Genomic DNA, 22,720 nt, shown 5'->3' with positions numbered 1-22,720 from the left:
CAAGTAATGCTTCTGTGTTCACGTCAGAGGGAGCTCTCCCATAGGCGAGACTCTCGCTCCTTATATCATAAAACCGGGGTTACGCTAGTAACCTATACTGCCCTGCCAAGCTAAAGTGCAGTAACTACGAAAAAAAAAATCACTGAAAAATGGATTTAAAAGTGATTCAACTAATGAGATATCGGCATATAAGTGATATTACACTTGTACATCTGTTCTTGAGGTAATGGTTTATCCCCCAAAATCACGTATAGGCTAATTTGACCTTTGGGATACACAAATAAGTCGGTGTGTCCAAAAACGTAGTTACTGCACTTTAGCTTGGCAGGGCAGTATACTGCCCTGCCAAGCTAAAGTGCAGTAACTACGTTTTTGGACACACCGACTCATGAATGGGGAAGTGGGAACACATTTAATTAAGATAAGGAAATAAGGCCAGAGATAAGAGAACAACCATTCAATCATGACCCAAAGGTTTAGCCCATTTCTACTACGTGACACATGACTATTTTCTTTCCCAGAAACGTTTTCATAGATTTTTTTTTTGTCAAATGTTCTGCTACGTTCCCCTATTTTTCTTGAATGTTCACCTACTATGACATGCCCAGAATATGGATACTATGGTTCATGTGGTTCACAGGAAAAATATAGTTAGTTGTGAAAAGGAACTAAATACTTATTGCGTTACTTCATTCCACTTCACTGTAGTGACAGCGACGGCTAATTAATGTACTGTACATCTAATCACTTATTTAATCACTGTACCAGCTCAAGTCATCAGGATGGGAGTTGCACTTAATGGAACCAAAAATATAAAAAGTGTGATAACAGTGTTTAAATCACATTTTGCAAAACACCCTCCCTATACGAATGTACGTCTTCAAGCTGCAGGGGCTAAAAAGTATTGCAAACCCACTGTATGTGCAAACCACAGTTCAAAACGTATGTAAGAAGAGAGATAAATATTTATGTTCCCAGCTTTATTCAGACCCTGCTCGAGTCATCAGTTAATTTAAGTAGCACTAAATAAAAAACAATAGTAAGATCCACTGCATTCTGCATAATAAAACATAAGATCTAGAACAAATTATTTGTGGCATTAACCTAGAGAGTCACCATGAGGTGAAGTTCCCTTTGGTTTAACATCTAATGCAAACTGAAGGCAATAATTGCTTTGTAAACAGCATAGCAACATCCTCTGTGTTGATTCAGGTACATGTTACTAGTTAGTGACCCACCACACCAAAGAGCCTGTCATTGAGGCTTTTGTCATTTTTGTATTTTTCATGTCATATGAAAGTAGGGAATCATAGCTACAAATTGACATATTGATTGTGCAGTTTGACCCACCAGTTTAGGAGATATGGCTTAGACTGACTATTACAAGCCCCATAGAATGGGGCTTGTCGGTCCCCGTGATGGTAGTTCTAAGACCTCCACGTTGTGCATCGCAATAGCCAAATTCCAATATTCAAGTGTCCATCCTCACGTCCTCCACTCCCGCCTTGGTCCTGCCTCTGAGCGAGGAGGCGGGCGCGAGGAGGGGGGAAAAGACCTGGTTGTTTTGGAATCGGAATGCTCAGTTAGCATCATTTTGAAGTGACAGCGATTATGACGTGTCACACAGTTGGATTGCTGGACCATTCCGGACCTCAAAGGGTTGTTATGTGGAGGAGGAGAAATGATATGCCACGCATTTCAACGAAGTTCCGCAAACGATACATGAAATATACACTTACAGACATACAGATATCTCACTCCAATTGGCTTAGGGATCCGGCCCTGCGCTCTCCTCGTTCTCAGCTCCTCCAAAAGCAAATTAGCATTTGGGATGCAAACATTTCTAAGTCACGGCGCCCTGGAGGAGGCACAAATTAAGGTATTGGAATTTAGCTTATGCGTTAGGCTGAGAGGAGTAACCCTATGTCGCCTGGCTCACTGGATAGTCCCGCTGGTCCCAAGTGGACCTCCATGCTCGCTCCTATTCCCGAGATAGGCACTCTTGAGTTAGCATAGGCAGTGAGGACAGTCCCCAGTGGTGGTGGTTGTAAGACCTCCACATGTTGCAAGACTGTGTCAGACAGACATAGTCATGTCCCTATGTATGCTGGTCCCAAATGGACCGCCTGGCGGGTGATGCTGGCTCCTATGCCCGAGATAGGCGCTCGTGAGTGGGCATGACTGTGTGTCAGGCAGACAGGAGTGTCCCTATGTCAGACTGGCTCACAGGAGAGTCGGTGTCTGGTTGGTGGCTGACCATTAATATTCCGGGGGGCCGCCAGTGACTTATCATTATGGCTCGGAGCGAAAATCGCCAAAATAATTTCGGGACCCCCCTGGGGGTTGTCCAAATTGTCCAAAAATAAAAATCATTATATCATATATCATAAAATCATAAAATCATTATATTTTAAATAGGACTTAAGTAGTTAATTCATAATATATCTTTGTAAGTTTGGGTCCCAAGAGTCCCTTCCTAGAACTGCAGTTGAGTCAAAGGTACAATATTTGTATTTAAAAAAGTTATCAGCTTGCAACGTGTTATAAGCATAATACCATGCATTTATATTTGAACTTATAAGTCATTATAATAAGCTTTATAATGTGTTATGGTTATGGTTATACAGCATTATGATTATTTATAAGCTCTTATAAATATGATTATAAAGGATTATGATCAGCATTACAATACCTTGTATGTGTATAATGCGTTATACATATGGGATGCATAGCAAGTGCTACCATAAATAAAAATAAAATACAAAAATATATTACTTAAGTACAGTACTCAAGCAAATGTACTGTTCACCACTGGTAAGGCAACAGAGATTCTACTCACCTCTCATCAGTAACGTTAGCAGAGTTGCTACACAGAGTAGTTGGCAGACAGCCATCGTGTGTGTGAGTCTGTCACTGAAGTCATACTTGTTTAAATCAACTTATCTACTCCTCCCTCTACCAAGCACACCTGCAGGAGGTGTCACCTCACCCGCCCCACCCTGTCTGTCCCTCCCTACACCGGTTGATAAATATTTTCTTATTACGTGAAGTTCAGATTAATTTCACAGAAGCAATAAGAAGACACACACAGCCATTGAATAGTAATTGATTATTGTATTCGAGAGAGCAGACATGAGGTTGACAATACCAGATGCTCTCTGACGAGCGAGAACATGTAAGGGGGTTATAACAAGACCCTTATCAGGGGGGTTGCCAAGACAACATATCAAGGCTTAACACATCATAATTTGTTAGACAGAGATGAGCTGCCGAATGTGGAATCCTTCCATTGGTTGGTAGAGAAGATGATGATGTTGATAATGAAGAGGAAGGTGATAATGTGCCACAGTTTATCAGACAAACAGCGTCCAAACGTCTTGGACAACACATTGACCTTGGCTGGAGGTGTTGCTGCGTTCTTCAAAACAATCCGAGATTAACCTACTATCTACTATCGTTATTACATCCCAGGAGCCGAATTGCAACAACACAGGTAGAGACATGAAATGGAATTGGCAGCGACCTTGCATGTGTTCTGGGTGAAAACGTGACAGCATGTCAGTGGAATATGAGAAGTACCTTATTATCAGACATAATTAGGATTTGGGCTTATGCAACTTGTTCAGATCATGATTCAGATCATTATTAACTGATAAAGGAGATAAATACAGACTTATCACCGGACCTAAGATATAGTAGTCAAGCAACAGCAAACAAAACGTGTTTATGCGATGCTGGTATGACCATATTTTGCTGTCTTGTGGAGTCTGTATTCTGCTGGATGGGAAACCATGACTGCGTCTTGTTAGCCGGACACCAAGATCTGACCTAGATGATGACTGAAGAATATAATAAGAGTACACACACTTGATGATCCATAATCAAATCTCAAACAAACGGATTTCCTTTTTCGCATTACTAAATAGATGTGCTGTCATTCATCATTTGGTCATTGCACTTAGAACACAAGTGGAACTGGACTAAAGTGTTAATAAATGTCACACATTTCTGTCTAATTATGCAGGACCTTAGATTAGTTTTGGGCTTCATCGTTTCCTCCTCCAAGAAGTCAACCTGCTGTCCACATCTCACATTAAAGATTACTTCATAATGATCTGTTTTATTCATCCCTGATGTTCAATAATAATACAAAAAAGGTTATTTCTGCAAGATTTTTTCCTTATCTTAAAGGGAAGGGTGAGCGATATTTGTCAATATATATATTTCAACAGAAAATACATTTTCAGGTGTGGGTTGCCAAATTCAGCCAGAGAGTAGCCATTTATCAGCTTAAATTAACTGCTCATTTGTGTCATCACTTCCAATTTCACTTGTTATCCTGCATGTCCTGTATCATTTCTCTCCGCTGATTGAATAAAATTGGTATCCCGACCTGAATATGTATTTTGAGTTTAATAAAGAGCTGGAGAGACAGGAAGAACCCTGTTTCTGTACAAACACTCTATAGCAGGGGTCTTCACCATTTTTCAGATCAAGGACCCCTTAGCTGAGAGAGAGAGATGAAGCAGGGACCCCCACTATTGGTTGCAGATTAAACTTTTTCATAGATTTCATAGATAGCTTCATAGACTTGTTTGACTATCATCAGTGTTGTGTACATTCATGTTTTTGTATTTGTTTGTTTATCTTTTTAATGTGTATTTTCGGACATTTAACCACTTAATCCCTCAATTCTTAGAGAACTTGACGTTTGGCTCTGTACTTGGTCTGCTCTATACCAAATCGACAAAAATAGCAACAATAGCTGACAATACGTCGCAGAGCAACGCATTGTCAGCTTGTTGATCTGCTATTTTTGTTGAATTGTCCCCCAGAATAGGGATGCTAGGATCCGGGCCCTCAAGGGGTCCCGGACCCCTTGTTGAAGACCCATGCTCTATAGTAATGATTACTATCAGAATACTAACTCACTAAATACCTCTCTCTCTCTCTCTCTCTCTCTCTCTCTCTCTCTCTCTCTCTCTCTCTCTCTCTCTCTCTCTCTCTCTCTCTCTCCTCTCTCTCTCTCTCTCCCCCTCTCTCTCTCTCTCCCCCTCTCTCTCTCTCTCTCTCTCTCTCTCTCTCTCTCTCTCTCTCTCTCTCTCTCTCTCTCTCGCACAATGGTGACATATCTATTTAAGATATGATTTAAGATTTCCTTTTAAGAATACCTTGTAGGTTTCGAGTGTCACATGGATCAAATGTGGGAGGGGCAAAACAGAGTTTCTTTAGAAAGTTTTGAGTCATGATTGATTGGTTGTTGTTCTCTTATCTCATGCCTTTTCTAATCTTATTTCTTAATCACATGCATCACTGCTGAGCACGCCACACCAACACTTCACTGCTTGTACCAATGTACCTGTGTGAGAGAGTTACAATAAAACCCTCTTGAATCTTGATTGCACAATGTCTTAGGCAAACATTCTGTGAAAATAGACGAACAATTGCTGAAAATAGCAGATCTACAATCTCACAACAGCTTGTATCTGCTATTTTGAACAAGGTGTCTGCAGGTATAAGGAAGTGAAATCTAATAAACTAAATAAACATACAATATACAGTAAATAAGAACAATCAACATCAACTTGTTGCACATCAACAATGGGTTTTCTCAGTGGAGTGCTAGACCCAAAGTCTAGCACACTAGACCCGTAAGTGTTCATTTTATTGGTGTATCATGGTGTAGGATTCACTATTTTCAAGCCATATCATTAAACTTGCATTTGCCCATTAAGTCATAGTTTGTTATCTTGGCTATCTTTCAGAGAACATAGGCTGTTACCGCGCTTGACTGAAGCTCACTGAAGCAGAAAGGATCAAAGTAGTCCTGTCAGAATGTTACTGCATTACTGTAGAATTTGCCTTAAACGTTGCCTGGTAACATAGAAGCAACCACAAACTCTGACGGTCACATGATTGAACCTAAAATGTATCCTGGCTTGCAAACCCCATTTAGACCTGAGGCCGATTCGAAAAACACTTTCTAATTCCGACCTAAGTTTTCTTTATAAATCTTGATTCAAAAATGCAAAATAAATGTTGCTATTTATATAGCAACAGCTAATATGATTGATTGATTGATTGATTGATTGATTGAATACTTTATTTAGAAATTTTCAGGAAAAAAGCACATGAAAGTACAGTTTAAATACAGGGTCAACTAAATAGGATTGAAAAGCCCATGAAAGCCCCATGTACTCAATTCATAGTGACATTAAATGACAGACAGATATACACTGCTATGCAGAACATCATAAACAGTTAACAAATTGAAAAATAAGAAAAAGTAAAATATGTACAGTAAAAAGTTTGAGAAAAAAAGGGGCTTAGGACTTTTACAGGGGCAAGTTTTAAATTGCAGCCACCTGAAGGTACTCGTTTAGGCAGTTTTGAAGGAGAGTGGGGTTTTACTCTCTTTCACTGCTTTTGGTAAGGCATTCCACATTTTTGTTAGCCTGGTAAACCCCCCTCCCTCCGGAAATCTCATTTGCATTTGATTTCAGGAAGTAGGCTGTGAAACAAATGTGTGTCGCAAGCTTCTTCCATTTGACGGTGTCAGGTTACATTTTTGTTGCATAGCAGGAGAACGAATTCAACCCCTTGTTTGTGCCAAATCTGGGTTGGACGTGATCAGTGGAGCTACCTCTGGTGTTTTGATTGTGGAAGTGGACTTCATTTATGTTTTTGAAGTACTTTGACAGGTACATGGGTATCTTAACGTTATGGTATATCTTGTAGACCAGGCCCATTGCAAGTTGCTGTACTCTGTCCTCTACCCTGAGCCATCCGACCTTAGCAAAGTGAGCAGGGGTTAGATGAGTTGTTGATGAAAGGCCAAGAATTAGCCTTACCAGTTTATTTTGGGATGTCTGGAGCCTTGTTTTTAAGGCCTTTGTGGTGTTGTGGTACCATGAGGTGCATGCATAATCGAAGTGACCTTGGATGCGGGCCCATATGACATAGACTTTCCTGGCTGGAAAGGTATAACAGTGTATAGGTGTTCCAGGTCATCATGTTTGGTTTTCTTTCAGTCTATCACGTGACAAAACTAAGTCACACCATATAGTCAGACTGGGAATACATTACTCTACGTCTTTAAAAAAAATATATATATATGATCTATTAAGTTATTATTGAGTTATTAAATATTTAATATCTATTACGATGTTTATTAAGCAACACAATATTCCTCTATTCAAATTATGAAGCAGAAGGATAATTACTTTTTCATATTACTCTGAAGCCTGCATGATGAAATTTTTGTGCTTCTGTAAAAAATAAAATGGAAAAGCGAATGAAGTAAGCCTATAAGCAGTTTTTCTAATGAGAATAATATTTTTTTAATTAAAAAAAACATTGTGAATGCCACATTTTTAGGTCACATTTATGAAATTATTACTGAATAATAAAAATGTAATTGATGTTTTGGTGTATTCATTGGCTTAAAGCATTCTTGTAATGCAAATGCTTTTCATTCATTCCTGAGAACAGCGAGGATTGAGTGAATTATTGCCTTGAGCCAAACAGCCACATGCCTCCTGCATCTGAATCACCTAACGTCATCATCTAAAGCAGCAGGGGTCTTCAACGTTTTTCAGGCCTTAGCTGATAGAGAGATGAAGCAGGGACCCCCACTACATGTGTTGCAGATTAAAACAATTCATAGATTTCATAGATAGCTTCATAGACTTGTTTGACAGCACTATCACCAGTGTTGCGTAAATGAAAGTTTTTTTGTTAGTTTGTTTGCACATGATCTTTTCTATATGTTGTTCTATAATATGTATTTTCAGACTTTTAACCACTTATAAAAAAAGACATTTGGCTCTGTACTTGGTCTGATCCTTTCCCCCTCTACACCAAACCCCTTTGCCGAAAATAGCCGATCTACAAGCTGACAAGCTGCGATGCCTTGTCAGCTTGTAGATCTGCTATTTTCTGTGAATGTTCCCCCCAGAATAGGGATATGCCATGATTCAAGTGGCTGATGTAAAGAAAGAAAGGTTCCTATAACGCAAAGATTTGGCGGCCCCCCTTGGGGTCCCAAACCTATGATCTAACGTTTTGTATTAATTCACTGGGACATTCACATTCACTGGGACTTGTTCTAATGCTCAATTTTCTTTACATCTGGGGTCAGCAACCTTTTTGACATGAAGTGCCATGTTTATTTTATTGAGTCAGTATGACATATCAATATTAAGTTTAATTATGACACCACATCAAAATAAAACAGATTTTGATGGTCCATAGGCTATACATAACAACCTATTTTTTTTTCATTCTTCAGAAATATGTTTTTTTCTGATCATTAGACTATTTATATGCAGGATGTCATTTGTAGATGTGAGGGAACTTAATTTAACTGACTAAATATTTTTTTAATATTTAAAATACCCTCTCTCACACTTAAAAACAGATCCTTAGTTCATTATGTGTTAAATTCAATGATCCATAAAAAAAAAATGTAACCAATGAAAAGTATTAAAACGCGCCTCTGACAAAACCTTCCAACTCCATTGGATCCTCAAACTGTCCGTCAAAAGCACGCAACTCCCCCCCTCTCCTCCCCTGCTGCTGTTCTACAGCTGAGAGCACAGCGCACTGCACAGTGAGTGAGTGAGTGAGTGCACACAGACAGAGTAGTAGCAGCAGCACATAAACAAACAGTAACAACGCCGGGTTTCCCCCCCCCCCCATAGTCTGTTAAAACTATGCAGTATATCTGTTTATCAAACTTAGCACTGGCGCTAATGTTATGAAAACAAGTAATTCTATTTCTAAAATCTATGAAGTGTTTAATGAGGAGATTATTGTGACTTGAAAGGAGACAGTTAATATAATGGTAATATAATGACACATGCAAGTATCTGACAATATATAAAGTCACTATACCAACTTTGATGAGGTAGTATTGCTTTGTTTTAAAAATATAAGGTTTTCTTCATTTCCTGAAAAATGAGCGTTTTGGAGTTAGCTGGTTGCTGCTGGACAGCGGAGATATGCCTGTCTATGGTTTATTGATTTGGGTCAAATAATTAAACAAACCTATTAGTTAGAGGTTTGAAATGTGCATTAGGTCTATGGACCCTAATATAGAGCCCATACAGATCTCATATCGCTGGTTATACTGTACATAAATAAATAAGCAAGTAAGTAAGTAAATGGTGAATATAATAATATAACAGCTTATGTTTAAAAAGGATAACATACGATAATGTAGTGAAATGAAACGTTTTCTGTTTGTATAAATGTATAGTTATATAGCACAATGATAATGATATTGCTTAGTGCTGTCTCACCCACAAAATGATATACAGACTATGTCAATATAATTCTTCAGGTCTATTGGGAGATCTCAATACTGCAATACTGGCACAAGGTCAATAAGATCCTCCACTAGAGGGGAGTGTTGTATTGAATTTTGTTCTACAAAGTTTAGCCAGACTGCTTTTTCAGTGAAAGCATCTGGGCAGTGAAACACCCTGCTAAAGGCCAACAGATAGAATGCAGTACTATAACCATTTAAAGCCCATATGTGTCCCTCGGGGCTCCCTCGGGGCTCTAGTGAATTTTCAGTTCAGTTTTTTGTTATTGTGGGGAAAGCTTTCGCAGAAATAGCCGATCGACAAGCTCACAATGCGGCGTTGTGAGCTTGTCGATCTGCTATTTTCTGCAAAAGCTTTCCCCACAATTGTACTTTTCTTTTAAATATATTATGCGAAATGTTACTGTTATTATGCTTACACTGTTTTTAATGATTTAATATTATATTTTGATTAATTCTCAGAAGTTATGCTGCGAACAATGAGAAAGGCGCAGATAATATAGCTATCCCTGGTGAAATATTCTGTATTTATTTTTGCACTGACCCTGTTAAATAAACAAAGAAAATGTAATAATATGCTACAAGGTTCACAAGGTTCACAGCCAGCATCTATTACATGTAAAAAGTATTCAATCAAAATGTACTCCAATACAGTCTATCTCACTTCCAAGTCAAGTCCTGCAGAATATGCTCCATACAAGAACATTCATACTTCACATGAGAACATTCAGCTATTGGGAATAGTTCCTTTCCTGAAAGGGTAGCTATGCTGTAACTTATGCCAAAGGAATCTCCAGAACTGAGCCTTCTAATCTTTTATTAGGCAGCACATAATTGTAAAGACATCATGACAAAAGTCTTCATGAACACTTGAACATTATCTACAATGTTTACTTGACACATACGGTACTGTACTGTACTGTACCATACCCAAACCCCTGAGAAGTTCATATTAGCATATAGGCATGTTCCCTTAGTACATCTGCTAATAACGCATTAAACATAAAAAATAATAAATAATATAAGTATTTACAGCTAAAGTCATACGTTTACATGTGTCTCTGTCGGGTGGAAACCTCATTATGTCCAAAACTGCAAAAATAGCAGATCTACAAGCTCAAAACGTGTCTCTTCACGCCGTGTTTGGAGCTTGCGGATCTGCTACTTTTGATGCTTTTGTGTGACGCTGTAGTATGGTCAAGTAGAGCATTAATTTATGGAAAAAAACACAAAAAGTTAAAACATATGGAAATATTAGAGGTTTCTGCCCGACAACGATATCATCATCACATAACAAATTGTACTCATTAATGTCCATTATGGCAAACAGATCATGGAACAATGGAACACTGTAAACTTTACATTGTAAGGCCTCATATATATTTCAGCTTATGACCCTGGCTCATGGCAAAAACACACCCACACACACACACACACACACACACACACACACACACACACACACACACACACACACACACACACACACACACACACACACACACACACACACACACACACACACACACACACACACACACACACACACACACACACACACACACACAAACAGATTTTCAGCAACAAAAATGTGACACAATGTGTCAGCTTTTTGTTGAAAATGTATAATTTTAACATAACATGGTCGTACGATGAAGGCACACCATGCTTAAAGACATATATGTAACTTTACCCTGTGTTAACAAAACAATAGATATTCTTTCTTTTTTTTTACCAATGATTTCCCTTTATACCAGCAGTCATCAGCCACTGGAGTGGTGTTGTGGTGTTTGCAGAAACCCCCTCGACTCTTGCTGTATTTTGGTATTTTCACGGTTTGTTTTGGGTCAGTGAAAACACCAAACACACTGTTTATTTTGGTAGATGAGGACCAAAGACATCCCTGTCTATGAAAACAAACTGAAAACACCAAAATACAGCAAGAGGGCAATGTGTTTCTGCAGGTAAACAGCACCACACTACTCCAGTGGCTGATAACTGCTGATATAGAGGGAAATAATTGGTTAAAAAAAAGAGAAAAAAAGTATTGTTTTGTTATGTAAACACAGGTCTAAGTTACAAACTATGCCTTTAAAGATGAGTAGAAATTGTATTTTGAGAGCATTTAATTACCATAGCATGACGTATTTCCTAGTGAAAGTGAGATGTAGGCGTGTCAGCCAATCACAACGATTGGGGCGGGGTTGTGGATGAGCACTGATTTTGGGCATTGGCCTGGATATCACGTTGGTCCACAAAGTAAAAAAAAATAATAATCAAACAAGGCAGTGCCGATGGAGTTTCTGTTAATGTATTGAATATTTTTCGCCTCAAATATTTTCATAAACTAACTGACTAACTAACTTTAACTGTTTAACGTGCAGAAGCCCTGTTGTTGTTTAAATTCAACCTGCAGCACCGTCCTCTTGTCTAGAATAATTAAACAGTTCTATGTGGAAGTTTGATTAACAGGTGCATGTCATACTGTTAGTTAACAGTAACCTCATATCAGCTCGCCTTTAAGATTACTGAATGTTCATAACAGTGGCGTCATAGGTTGTGAGCTTGCGAGTCCACATCATGGAGTCCTTCACCTCTGCCTCGTCCTTGGTTTTTCAATAACTGAACACCTCATACTGGATTATGTTGCCAAAGCATAGTCCCCTGCCAAAGATGAATAAATAACAGCCGTCCATTATGGGCCATTTTGAGGATGAATGCTTTTTCAAGCACGATGTAAAGTGAACTTAACAAACCTTCATAATAAACCCTTCTGGTCTCACATCAGCTGATTCAGCCAACCAACGTAAGCCTACAGTAGCCTAATTTATACTCCGTAGTATAACAGTGTCGCTTGCCAAAAAGAAAAGGTCTACAAGCTAACAAAGTGTCATTGTGCGTCATCTTAGTGAAACAGAATATTTTGAGATGGAGGTCCGCGGCCAAATACATATCATTTTGGGGGTCCACTGGACCACTGGGCTGGGCTACCGTATAGACCCCACCCGTGGAACAGTTTGAGGCTAGTACCAGAAAGACAGAATGATGCTCAGGGATGTGAGAGGGAGGAGGATAAATGATAAAGGAGTGTGAGGAGCAGAGGATGTGGTGGTGGGTGAAGTGGTGCTAGTTGGAGACAACAGGCTCCCCACTGTATTCTTCAGGAAGGACTGGAAGCGGGCCGTCTTGGTGAAAACCGATGCCGATGATGCCCGGGTTTGATTGCCGCTGTCGGAGACGGTCAACACCGCAGTCTGGAACCAAAAGGCACCCTGCTTACACATCAGAGGACCTCCAGCATCACCCTGTAGAGGCACACAGTTGATTCAGTACATGGTTAAACCAAGTAATCGATTAAATCAAATACCAAAAATATGATAACTGACTTTACTCAAATAATCAAATGTGGGAGGGAAATATTGATTTATATTTGTCTTTTTTTTCTCTTCTCATGATAGACAAAACATTTTGACAATACCATAACTAATCGATTTAATAGATTATGAAATTAATTCGAATATTTTTCACATTAGTTGTATCGCTAATTTACTTCAGCCTAATTCATAGGCCTACTCTACAGTGTCGCTTGCGAAAATAACAGATTTTCAAGTGAAAAACGCACTGCATCATGTCGGGTTTCCCGCTTGAAAATCTATTATTTTGGCCGATTGACACCACGATAAGACAAAGCATGTATTGGCCTTTATCTTTGCATAAACTGCAGTGTGGTATCCAAAAGAGAAGCTCTACCTGCTGCAGTGTCACAGCTCCTGTACATATGGAGTCACTACTAGATGAGGCGTTCCCACAATCCACCACAGAGGTCTCAAACTCCTGTAGATCTTGTTGCTCTGAGGTTGGGAAGACAGAAAAGGAAGCTGAGAAATTGGCACAGTTTAACCTGGACCACACCATACACATAATCCACAGCATTCATGTAAATATACATACAAAAGGTATGTTTCACATTAAGTTGAAGTAGTTTGAACATTGCTGCAATGGTACAAAATAATGCCTCAAGGTCTGAATAAGAAATGATAATAAAATGATTTTTTTGTGGTAAAGTTCAAGGACCTGAAGTTCAAGAGTATATACATATACTGTACAAAATCTTTGCATTTTCAGTCCGCCTTATTTAGGGACTCACCTCCTCCTTCTCCCAATCCCCAGCCCACTGCCCAGCACGTAGAACCTGCTGCGAAGGTGTCTGAACCAGTGTCCACGCAGATTGGTTGGATACGGTCAGAGAAGGTGGGCTGGGATGCCAGTTTGAGAACTGCCACGTTGTTGTCACCGGTCAGCGTGCTCACTGTGATTTCCGTCACAGTCAGAGTCTGTTCAAATGGGTTGGCGCCATTCTGCTTCAGACGGCCCAGGATGACGGTCCATTCGGACACAACAGGTGAACTGAGACAGAAAGGGTTAACTTAGTGAAGGGTGCTGCACTGCTGTTTGAAGACACACATTTCCATGCATAGACCAGTGGTTCTCAAAGTGGGGTCCGGGGACCCCCAGGGATCCTTGGGGGGGTTGCAGGGGGTCCCCAGCAAAATGAGATAATAAAGCATCAATATCAGTCTAAACACTTTAACCCTATTTTATACTTTTACAATTGTCCCAATGTGACGCCTTGTGAGATTGTAGATATCCTTTTTTCAATTATGTTTTCTTGAAACATTTTGAAAAATTCTTCTCTTTTGGGGGTCCCTGGCACAAAATCTTTTCAGATAGGGGTCTGCAGCCAAATACAGTGTAAACACTGTAACACCACCATGTGATCTGAAGAAAAACTGACTGATATATTAATTCTAAATGATTAAAGATAGCAATGCAAAAACACTATATTATTTGAATGGCTGTATAGCTGAGTGGGTGGAGAGACCATCTGGGAATTGTTAAGTCGCCAGTTTGACCTTCAGCTCGTCCAGTGTGCGTGTCAAAGCTTCTCTTCTCTTGAAGTTCTAAAAGCAATTTCCCGTCCCCGGGTACCAGAAAATACCACCTTTCCCTTTTCCCCTTAAAGTAGTTCTGGGGAACGAGGAAAGAAACTAAGTTTTTTTATTTTTTTATTCTGGTAAATATTTATAGATTGTAAACTCTTTAAAACTACAGCTGATATAACAGTGTATAATATTTGTACTTTGTGTTGTTATATTGGCAGAAGATATATTGTTGCATGCCTCTGCTTTCATGTCACACAGGGTAGGTAAGACTGTCAGAATTGTGATGCGTTACCTCGAGAAGCAGCTGGCATCACTCATGACAAAGTCGGCTGCCATCAGTGTCCCGCCACAGACATGTTTACCATTCTTCTGTAAGCTGGCCATCCATGGCCACAGACCTTCTGTTGTCACTAAGGCGGCTCCACCAATACGAGTGTTCAAAGGGGCACTGCCGCAGACCAAAGCTAAAATGAAAAAAAAATGTAAGAACTTTTAAAAGAAAGTCTACAGTGTTTTTTTCTTCACAGTTTTGGAGAATAGCGGGCTACTACGGTATTAGTAGTAGTAGTAGTAGTTGGTGGTGGTGGTAGTAGTAGTACTAATTAAAAATTGTGAAAACTGTTTGTAAAATACATAGCACTTTTTTTTTATGTTTATAAGAGTTGGCCTGAGAGAGCTTATCTCATGTTTGTCATGTGGTGTGAGGCAGTGAGAGTGAGAGTTACCAAAACAACTCATATAACGGCAGCTCTTTAATGCAGGCCTTCTTACTCTATCTAAGCTGTGCAGCCCCTAATCGTCTAGATGCTTCTATACTGCAATTGCTATTTTCATGTGGTGATTTAGGTTGTGACGGCCACTCACGTTTGGGTGTGGTTGTAGGAGGGATGGTGGTGGTAGGTGTAGTTGGTGCAGCTGTTGGTGCAGCTGTTGTTGGTGCTGGTGCTGGTTCTGGTGCTGGTGCTGGTGCTGGTGGCAGGCCAGTACAGGTGATGCTCAGGTCACTGTTAGTCCCAGAGGAGGTGAAGGTGATAAATCCTGGCTGGTCGCTGGTGATCTGACTGTTGATCCAAGACTGGTACTGAGACACTCTGGCGTAGACTCCAGGGGTATTAGGCAGGGCACAACCCACACCGAAGCTCACTATTCCAGACTGAATCCAGCGGGCACCGTCTTTGCTCACCATTGGGCCTCCTGAATCTCCCTGCAAGGAAACACATACTGCATTAAAACAACAAGATATTTCCAGGAAGAAATACTCACAATGAACACAACCATTCAAATGATCACCTGACATGAGTCCTTCCCTCCAGCACTAAGTCCAGCACAGATCATATTGCCAGTGATGGAGCCCACTCCATAGTTGCAGTTACACTGTCTGTTCCCCACCACTGGAACCTCCACTTCCTGGAGGTTTTTGGGGGAAGGGAGGGCAACTAGGGAGACACAAAGTTAGTTTCATGAGCAAATGACTATATCAAATGTTCTGTTTTCTTTAATCACAGTCAACTGACCCACTGCATAACGGTGATGACTACCTGATATGAACATATGAGATGAGATGAGATGAGATGAGAAATACTTTATTATCCCCAAAGGGAAATTGTGGTGTCACAGCAGCACAGTGTAACAATAAATAAGTAAGCAACAGACAAACAAAAACACAACGAGACAGATGGACACAACATAGACCAGGGTCGACAACATGCATTTAGGGAGAGTTCTTAGGCATTGTAGAATCTCCCATTCTCTCTTTCTGTACTGCACCATTTATAAGATACGTGGCTTTAAATGGCTTAGCTCCTAACTACTCTGACCTGCTCACTATCTGTAAACCAAACCAGATCAACAGGCACTGAGATAAACATATAAATCTATCTAAATCTATCTCAATCACAAGATAAAGGTAAATATGATATAATCGGAATTGTGGATGGTTGACTGTATAAATGCTGTGTGTGTGTGTGTGTGTGTGTGTGTGTGTGTGTGTGTGTGTGTGTGTGTGTGTGTGTGTGTGTGTGTGTGTGTGTGTGTGTGTGTGTGTGTGTGTGTGTGTGTGTGTGTGTGTGTGTGTGTGTGTGTGTGTACGTACGTGTGTGTGGGGCTGTATGGTTTGTTGTTTGTTGTTGTTTAATTCACCCGGTATGAAATGCTACAAATAAAATGGACTTAGTTTTGATTCACTATACTCACGATTACTTCCAATGGTGCCCCAGCCAGTGATCCAGCTGTTGATGCCACTGTAGAAGGTGCTCCCCGATGCTGCCAGGCAGACTGGTCCGATATAGTCGGTAAACGTCACCGGCGATGAAAGTTTCAGAAGAGCGATGTCATTATCATTAGCAGTTCCAATGTTGTAGTTAGGGTTGCGGATGACCTGGCTAACCGACCGAGAGACCTCGTTAGGGTTGGCTAGTTCTTGACTCTCCCGACCCAGATAAACAGTGAGACCAGCTGGGCTATTACTAGGAGTAAAGAAAAAAGACAATCCATAATGAGCACAATATTCACTTTTCTTTTTGCAAGTAAATTATAATTTATTTAGAGCCGACAGACTAGGTAGAGCAGGTGGGGTGTGTATTTACATAAAATCGGATCTCTCTTCCACTCTTTTAAAAGCTGTCTCACGTCCCAGGTGTTTTGAATGGCTTTCTTTAAAGGTTCAGTTTGGAACGTCATCACTCATTATTGTGGGTATCTACAGACCCTGACCCAGGTACCATTGACACCCTTGCCAGCATGCTCTCCATGCACTCTGAAGAGGAGCTTTTGGTTTTGGGGGACATAAACCAGGACTGGCTGGGTATAGCTTCTGAGCACCTGAAGGAGGTTGCCAGTGACTTAAATTTATCACAGCTAGTCCTTGAAACCACTAGGCCAATTTTTTTTTGATAGTTCAAAATCTACCCTGATTGACCTTATTTTTACCAATAGAGCTGACAAGTTGTTTGCTTGTGGGGTCTTCGAGCTGGGTGTTAGCGAACACTGCCCAGTTGGATGCATAAGAGATGCCCGATTGCAACAGACAAAATCTCAGGTGATTTTAAAGAGAATTTTTAAGCATTTTAATGAGGACGCATTCTTATCAGACATTTTAAATAGCAACCTGTTTTTAACTTCCACTTTTACAGATGTTGATTTGGCATTTTTCTCAGACACCTTTGTCTCTATTGTGGATGCTCTTGCTCCATTTAAGAGGATGAGAATTAAGGATAAGTCACCCCTTGGTTCTCACCTGCTCTAGCTGCTCTATTTAATGAGAGGAACAGAGCATGGTCTCGTGCTAGGCGCTCTGGAGACCAAGCTCATTGGGCCTGCTTTTGCCAAATTAGGAATAAGTGCACCTCCTCTCTTAGAAAGGCTAAGTCAAATTATTTGTTCAAATTCAATTACATGTTCACAGGGAAATCCAGTAAAATTCTGGAAAGCAGTGAATTCCCTCAATAATAACTCCTCTTCCACTCTTCCGCCTCAAGTCACTGTCAATAACGGTTTGATGTCAGACTCCCTGGAAGTTTGTTTTGCTTTTAATTAGCATTTTGCAGATGCTGGGGACTTATTTAACAACACTTACAATGGACCTCCACTCTCCGCTAATTATACCAATTCTAGAAATAATTCAACAGATCAGTTTTACATTCAGCCCTTCTCTACCTCCGTTGTTTTGGAAGCTCTGCTTAGAATTAATCTTAAGACCTCGACTGGAGAGGATAAATTAGACCCCTTCTTTTTATTGACAGCAGCACCTCTTATCGTACCACACATTACACATATCTTCAATCTTTCTATCATAACATGTTTCCCTCATACCTGGAAACTAGCTCATATCCTGCAACTACACGAAGGTGGAGATAAACAAGATCTAATTAATTACAGACCAATATCACTGGTATCTCTTCATTTTTAAAGCCATCTCTGCTCCCCCCTTATATTTGTGCTATGTTGGATCAGAACCCTAGCTCCTACCAGACCCGCTCAAGTGATTTCCTAACGCTCAAGGTTTTTTTGCTCATACAGAGCTATGCAAAGCAGCATTTTCTGTTAGTGCTCCATCTGCTTGGAATGAGCTCCAGAAGTCCCTAAAAATTAGATCACTGCCTTCCTTGGGTCAATTTAGGGCAATGGTTTCCAACACTTTTATTCCAGACTGTAACTGCTTTAATTAATTTTCTAATGTATCTGTTTTAGTTCTTTGAAAACATTTTTGAGTATTCTCTTTCTCTGTCATCTGATTATTTAATATATTTAATATCGATGTATATATGTATCTCTGTTGATATTATTGTTGTATCTCGGCTACATTGAAAATGAGGGCTTAACCCTCAACTGTATTCCGAGTTGAAATAAAGGTTATGATGATGATGAAGTATTAATGAAATGGTCTTGGAAGAGTAGCGGATCTCTTGCTGATAATAATATCCCACCTTGAGAAGCAGTGAGCAGCTGACATCACCCATTCCTTGTTAATAAGAGATCCTCCACAGAAGTGACCAGATCTATGTAGACTGGCCTGCCAGGGCCAGCTCCCAGCTGGAGCGTCTTGACCTCCAACTATCCTGGTGTTCAGAGGAGGCCGGCCACACACTGAGAGAAACACAACCGGCCAAAGCCAATAGAGTAATGCTTAATTTATGCTCTGTCATACGATGAAGTATAAATCAGGCTTAACCACTTCAACAGGACTCTATACTAGATTCTCCATTCTTCTACGATGAATCTCTTTGCTGAAAATAGCCAATCTACAATGCTTTGTAGCTCACATGTGTGAATTTGTACAACTGAATTAATGGGAAAATAGCATAGTAGGTTGTATATGCAGCAAATATTCAAATGTTCGTAAAGGTAAAAGTGTGTTACTGTAGACAGTCTGCTGACACTCAGCAGTTACATGTAGATATAATGTGTGTTTTAGGACTTACACTGAGGTTTGGGGTTTTACATACAGTAAATGTTCGTAACCTTATTGAGTCTGAACCTAAATATGGGTCAACTGGCTAGGTTAGACTAAATGAGCAGCCTTAGCAGGGGATTATTGCTCTTTAGCCAGGTAAAAGAAACAATAAAATAAAAATTTACTTACCATTTAATTGTGAGTGAGTCCCTGAAAAAGGAATGGAAACAAGCTATTAAAATGACAAATATAGATAATTTACAGCACATCATTTGTTTTGTTCATCAGGGCAGAGGGAACTGAGGTGCTGTATACACTGTTTCTCAACGTTTGGGTTCATTTTTACACTCTCAGAGTGACATTTTACAATTTAGGTTGAGGTACCAGAGATAAACACAATTGTATCACATGGGCGTCCGTGGCCTAATGCATATCCTTGAAATGAAAAAGGGTTTAAGAGTCACTGCTGTACTACATAAAGTGTCTGTACCAGTCATTGGGTTTAGTCATTATACGTCTAAGTGTTGTGTGCAAACAGCTTCAGCTATAGGTGGGTTTTTCTGGCTTGACAGGAAATATCTTCATCTTGACAAAACGTCTGGAGGTTCATTATTATGGTTATAAACAAAGGGACCTTGCAAAACAGATACAGTCTCATCCTGATGTCTTTAATCCCAGTTTGTTTTTGGAATCACTCATTCATTCATTACTCGGATATTCTAAATGATCAACACACCAGGTGTAATCATTCCATCAATGTTTATACTTAAACCAAATAGAACATTTAGTTTGGAACTATTATGTTACAATTTAAGGTACTGTAACTCCATTTTTATTGGCTGTAACTATAACTATTAACCATGACTATAAACTAACTATAAACTATAGCTACAGTATAGTGAGGACCTGCACTTGGCTATTCACATTGTCCAGAGAGAAAATGACTCTACAATGTCATGAGCTGTTGTTCAACTTAACAAACACTTCCAAACAACTCTTTTCAAATAGATACAATGAGGATTGGGGGTTAGGCTACACGCACACACACGCACTACACCAAAAATAGATGATCTACAAGCCCACAACGGGTTGCAGCGTGACATTTTCACCAAATGTTAATGTCAATGTTCACCTATTACGACATGCCCAATGCCCATCAAGGACTCTAGGGTTAAACATGGAAAAACAGGAGAGTATCACCTTGATGCTATCACCTACGGTACAGTAACAGGTCACCAATGACCCAGTTACTTTATTATCAGTCTATGAATAGCAATTGGAATCACTCCAGTACTTATAACAGCATGTTATAAACACACCATGAATGTTACATCATTCTCCCTACATAAATATCAACAAATATTTTGGTTTGTAATTATTATTTGTCGCCATTTGAGAATAACACTGTACATTTTTGATTGCCATTAAACTGTAAGTACTACATTTGAAAGGTCTGCACTCATGAACAGAGCACACATTTAATTAAGATAAGGAAATAAGATTAGAAAAGGCCTGAGATAAGAGAACAACAAATCAATCATGACCCAAAGGTTTAGCCCATTTCTACTACGTGACACATGACTCATTTCTTCCCAGAAACTTGCTAAAGTTTGTGATAACAAGGAGATATATATAATGTAATCAGTATGCAAAATATATTTGAGGTTGCAGATCTGCTATTTTTGTCAAATGTTCTGCTACTTTCCCCTATTTTTCTTGAATTATGACATGCCCAGAATATGGATACTATGGTTCATGTGGTTCACAGGAAAAAATATATTGTTAGTTGTGAAAAGGAACTAATGGCTAAATATATTACTTGTTGCGTTACTTTATTCCACTTCACTTTAGTGACAGTGACGGCTAATGAATGTACTGTACATCTAATAACTTATTTAATCACAGAACCAGCTCAAGTCATCAGGATGGGAGTTGCACTGGTCTTAATGGAACAAATAGCTATTTAAAATCTAAAATGGGCTGAACTTGGTAAACTAAACCCCGGTGCAGAGGTTGCGCACGCACGCACACGCACACGCACACGCACACACACACACACACACACACACACACACTAAAATGGAATTAAATATGAAAAATGTGATTACAGTGTTTAAACCTATCACATTTTGGCACAAAAGTCCCCATGTCTGTTAACATCTTTATGCAAAGCTTGACTCCCATGCAAAACACCCTCCCTGTACGAATGACCGCCTTCAAGCAGAGCCTTAAAAGTACTGCAAACCCTATGTGCAAACCACAGTTCAAAACTTATGTAAGAAGAGAGATATACATTTATGTTCCCAGCTTCATTCAGACCCTGCTCGAGTCATCGGTTAATTTAAGTAGCACCAAATAAAAATGAATAGTAAGATCCACTGCATTCTGCATAATAAAACATAAGATCTAGAACAAATTATTTGTGGCATTAACCTAGAGAGTCACCATGAGGTGAAGTTCCCTTTAGTTTAACATCTAATGGAAACTGAAGGCAATAATAGCTTTGTAGGCAGCATAGAAACATCCTCTGTGTTCATTCAGGTATATTTTACTAGCTGATCACCGAGGATTTTTTCCGATCAAGGGACAATAGCCACATTTGGTGTCCAGAGCAACCCTACAGTATTGTAACACCAAACACAATATACTATACACTTATACTGTTGTTAACCCATTAAGACCTGAGGCCGATTCTACTAAATAATGCCTTCTAAACCGGTAGTTCTCACACTTTCAAGATTTATTTTGACCAAAAATATCAATGATATTTTCATTATATTTGAAATATATATTTGGAAATTTGGGTCCCAGACTCCCAAGAGTCCCTTTATAGAAATGCAGTGGAGTCAAAAGTACAATATTTGTATTTAAAATTAAAGTAAACAGCTTGCAAAAATTAATTAAATGCTCAGTCACAAACACCCAACCATATCAGTCTGTTTCACCATGTAATCAAAAAAACTCAAGCAAATGTACTACTGTCCATCACTGGTAAGGCAACAGAGATTCTACTCACCTCTCATCAGTAACGTTAGCAGAGTTGCTACACGGAGTAGTTGGCAGACAGCCATCATGTGTGTGTGTGTCTGTGTGTGTGTGAGAGTCTGTCACTGAAGTCATACTTTAAATCAACTTATCTACTCCTCCCTCTACCAAGCACACCTGCAGGAGGTGTCACCTCACCCGCCCCTCCCTGTCTGTCCCTCCCTACACCGCTTCAGTGCCTCTCTAAACCAAAGGAGTACGACCCTTTGACCTAAGACAGAGGTCTTCAACAGGGGGTCCGGGACCCCTAGGGGGTCCTCAGAGTTACTACAGGGGGTCCGCCAAATCTTTGTGTGATTTTTACATTAACCACTTCAACCAAGCATCCCTATTCTGAGGAGAACTTTAGCCGAAAATAGCAGATCTACAAGCGCACAACGCCTCGCAGCGCGAGGCGTTGTGTACTGCTATTATACTGTTATTTTTGGTGTAGGGTTTTGGTGTAGGGGGAAAAAAGAGCAGACTAAGTACAGAAAGGTCAGGTTTACTAAGTATTGTTTAAGTGCATGGTTA

The 22,720-nt window shown here is 39.7% G+C and overlaps 1 protein-coding gene across 1 annotated transcript in view; it reads right to left on the bottom strand.

Annotated features, from left to right (window-relative positions):
* The window catches only part of LOC308098796 (transmembrane protease serine 9-like), a 146,611-nt gene extending 124,381 nt beyond the window's left edge, over window positions 1-22,230 (bottom strand). The window contains exon 1 of the mRNA XM_080447225.1: window positions 22,179-22,230. Within this exon, the coding sequence (XP_080303351.1) occupies window positions 22,179-22,185 (7 nt within the window). The 5' untranslated portion in view covers window positions 22,186-22,230. The remainder of the gene's footprint in view (window positions 1-22,178) is intronic.
* Window positions 22,231-22,720: the final 490 nt, after the last annotated feature.

Source organism: Gymnoscopelus braueri, assembly GCF_963280865.1.
Source record: "Gymnoscopelus braueri genome assembly, chromosome: 13".
In the NCBI taxonomy this organism is placed as follows: Eukaryota; Metazoa; Chordata; class Actinopteri; order Myctophiformes; family Myctophidae; genus Gymnoscopelus; species Gymnoscopelus braueri.
This window is presented reverse-complemented; position numbering and strand designations above follow the sequence as displayed.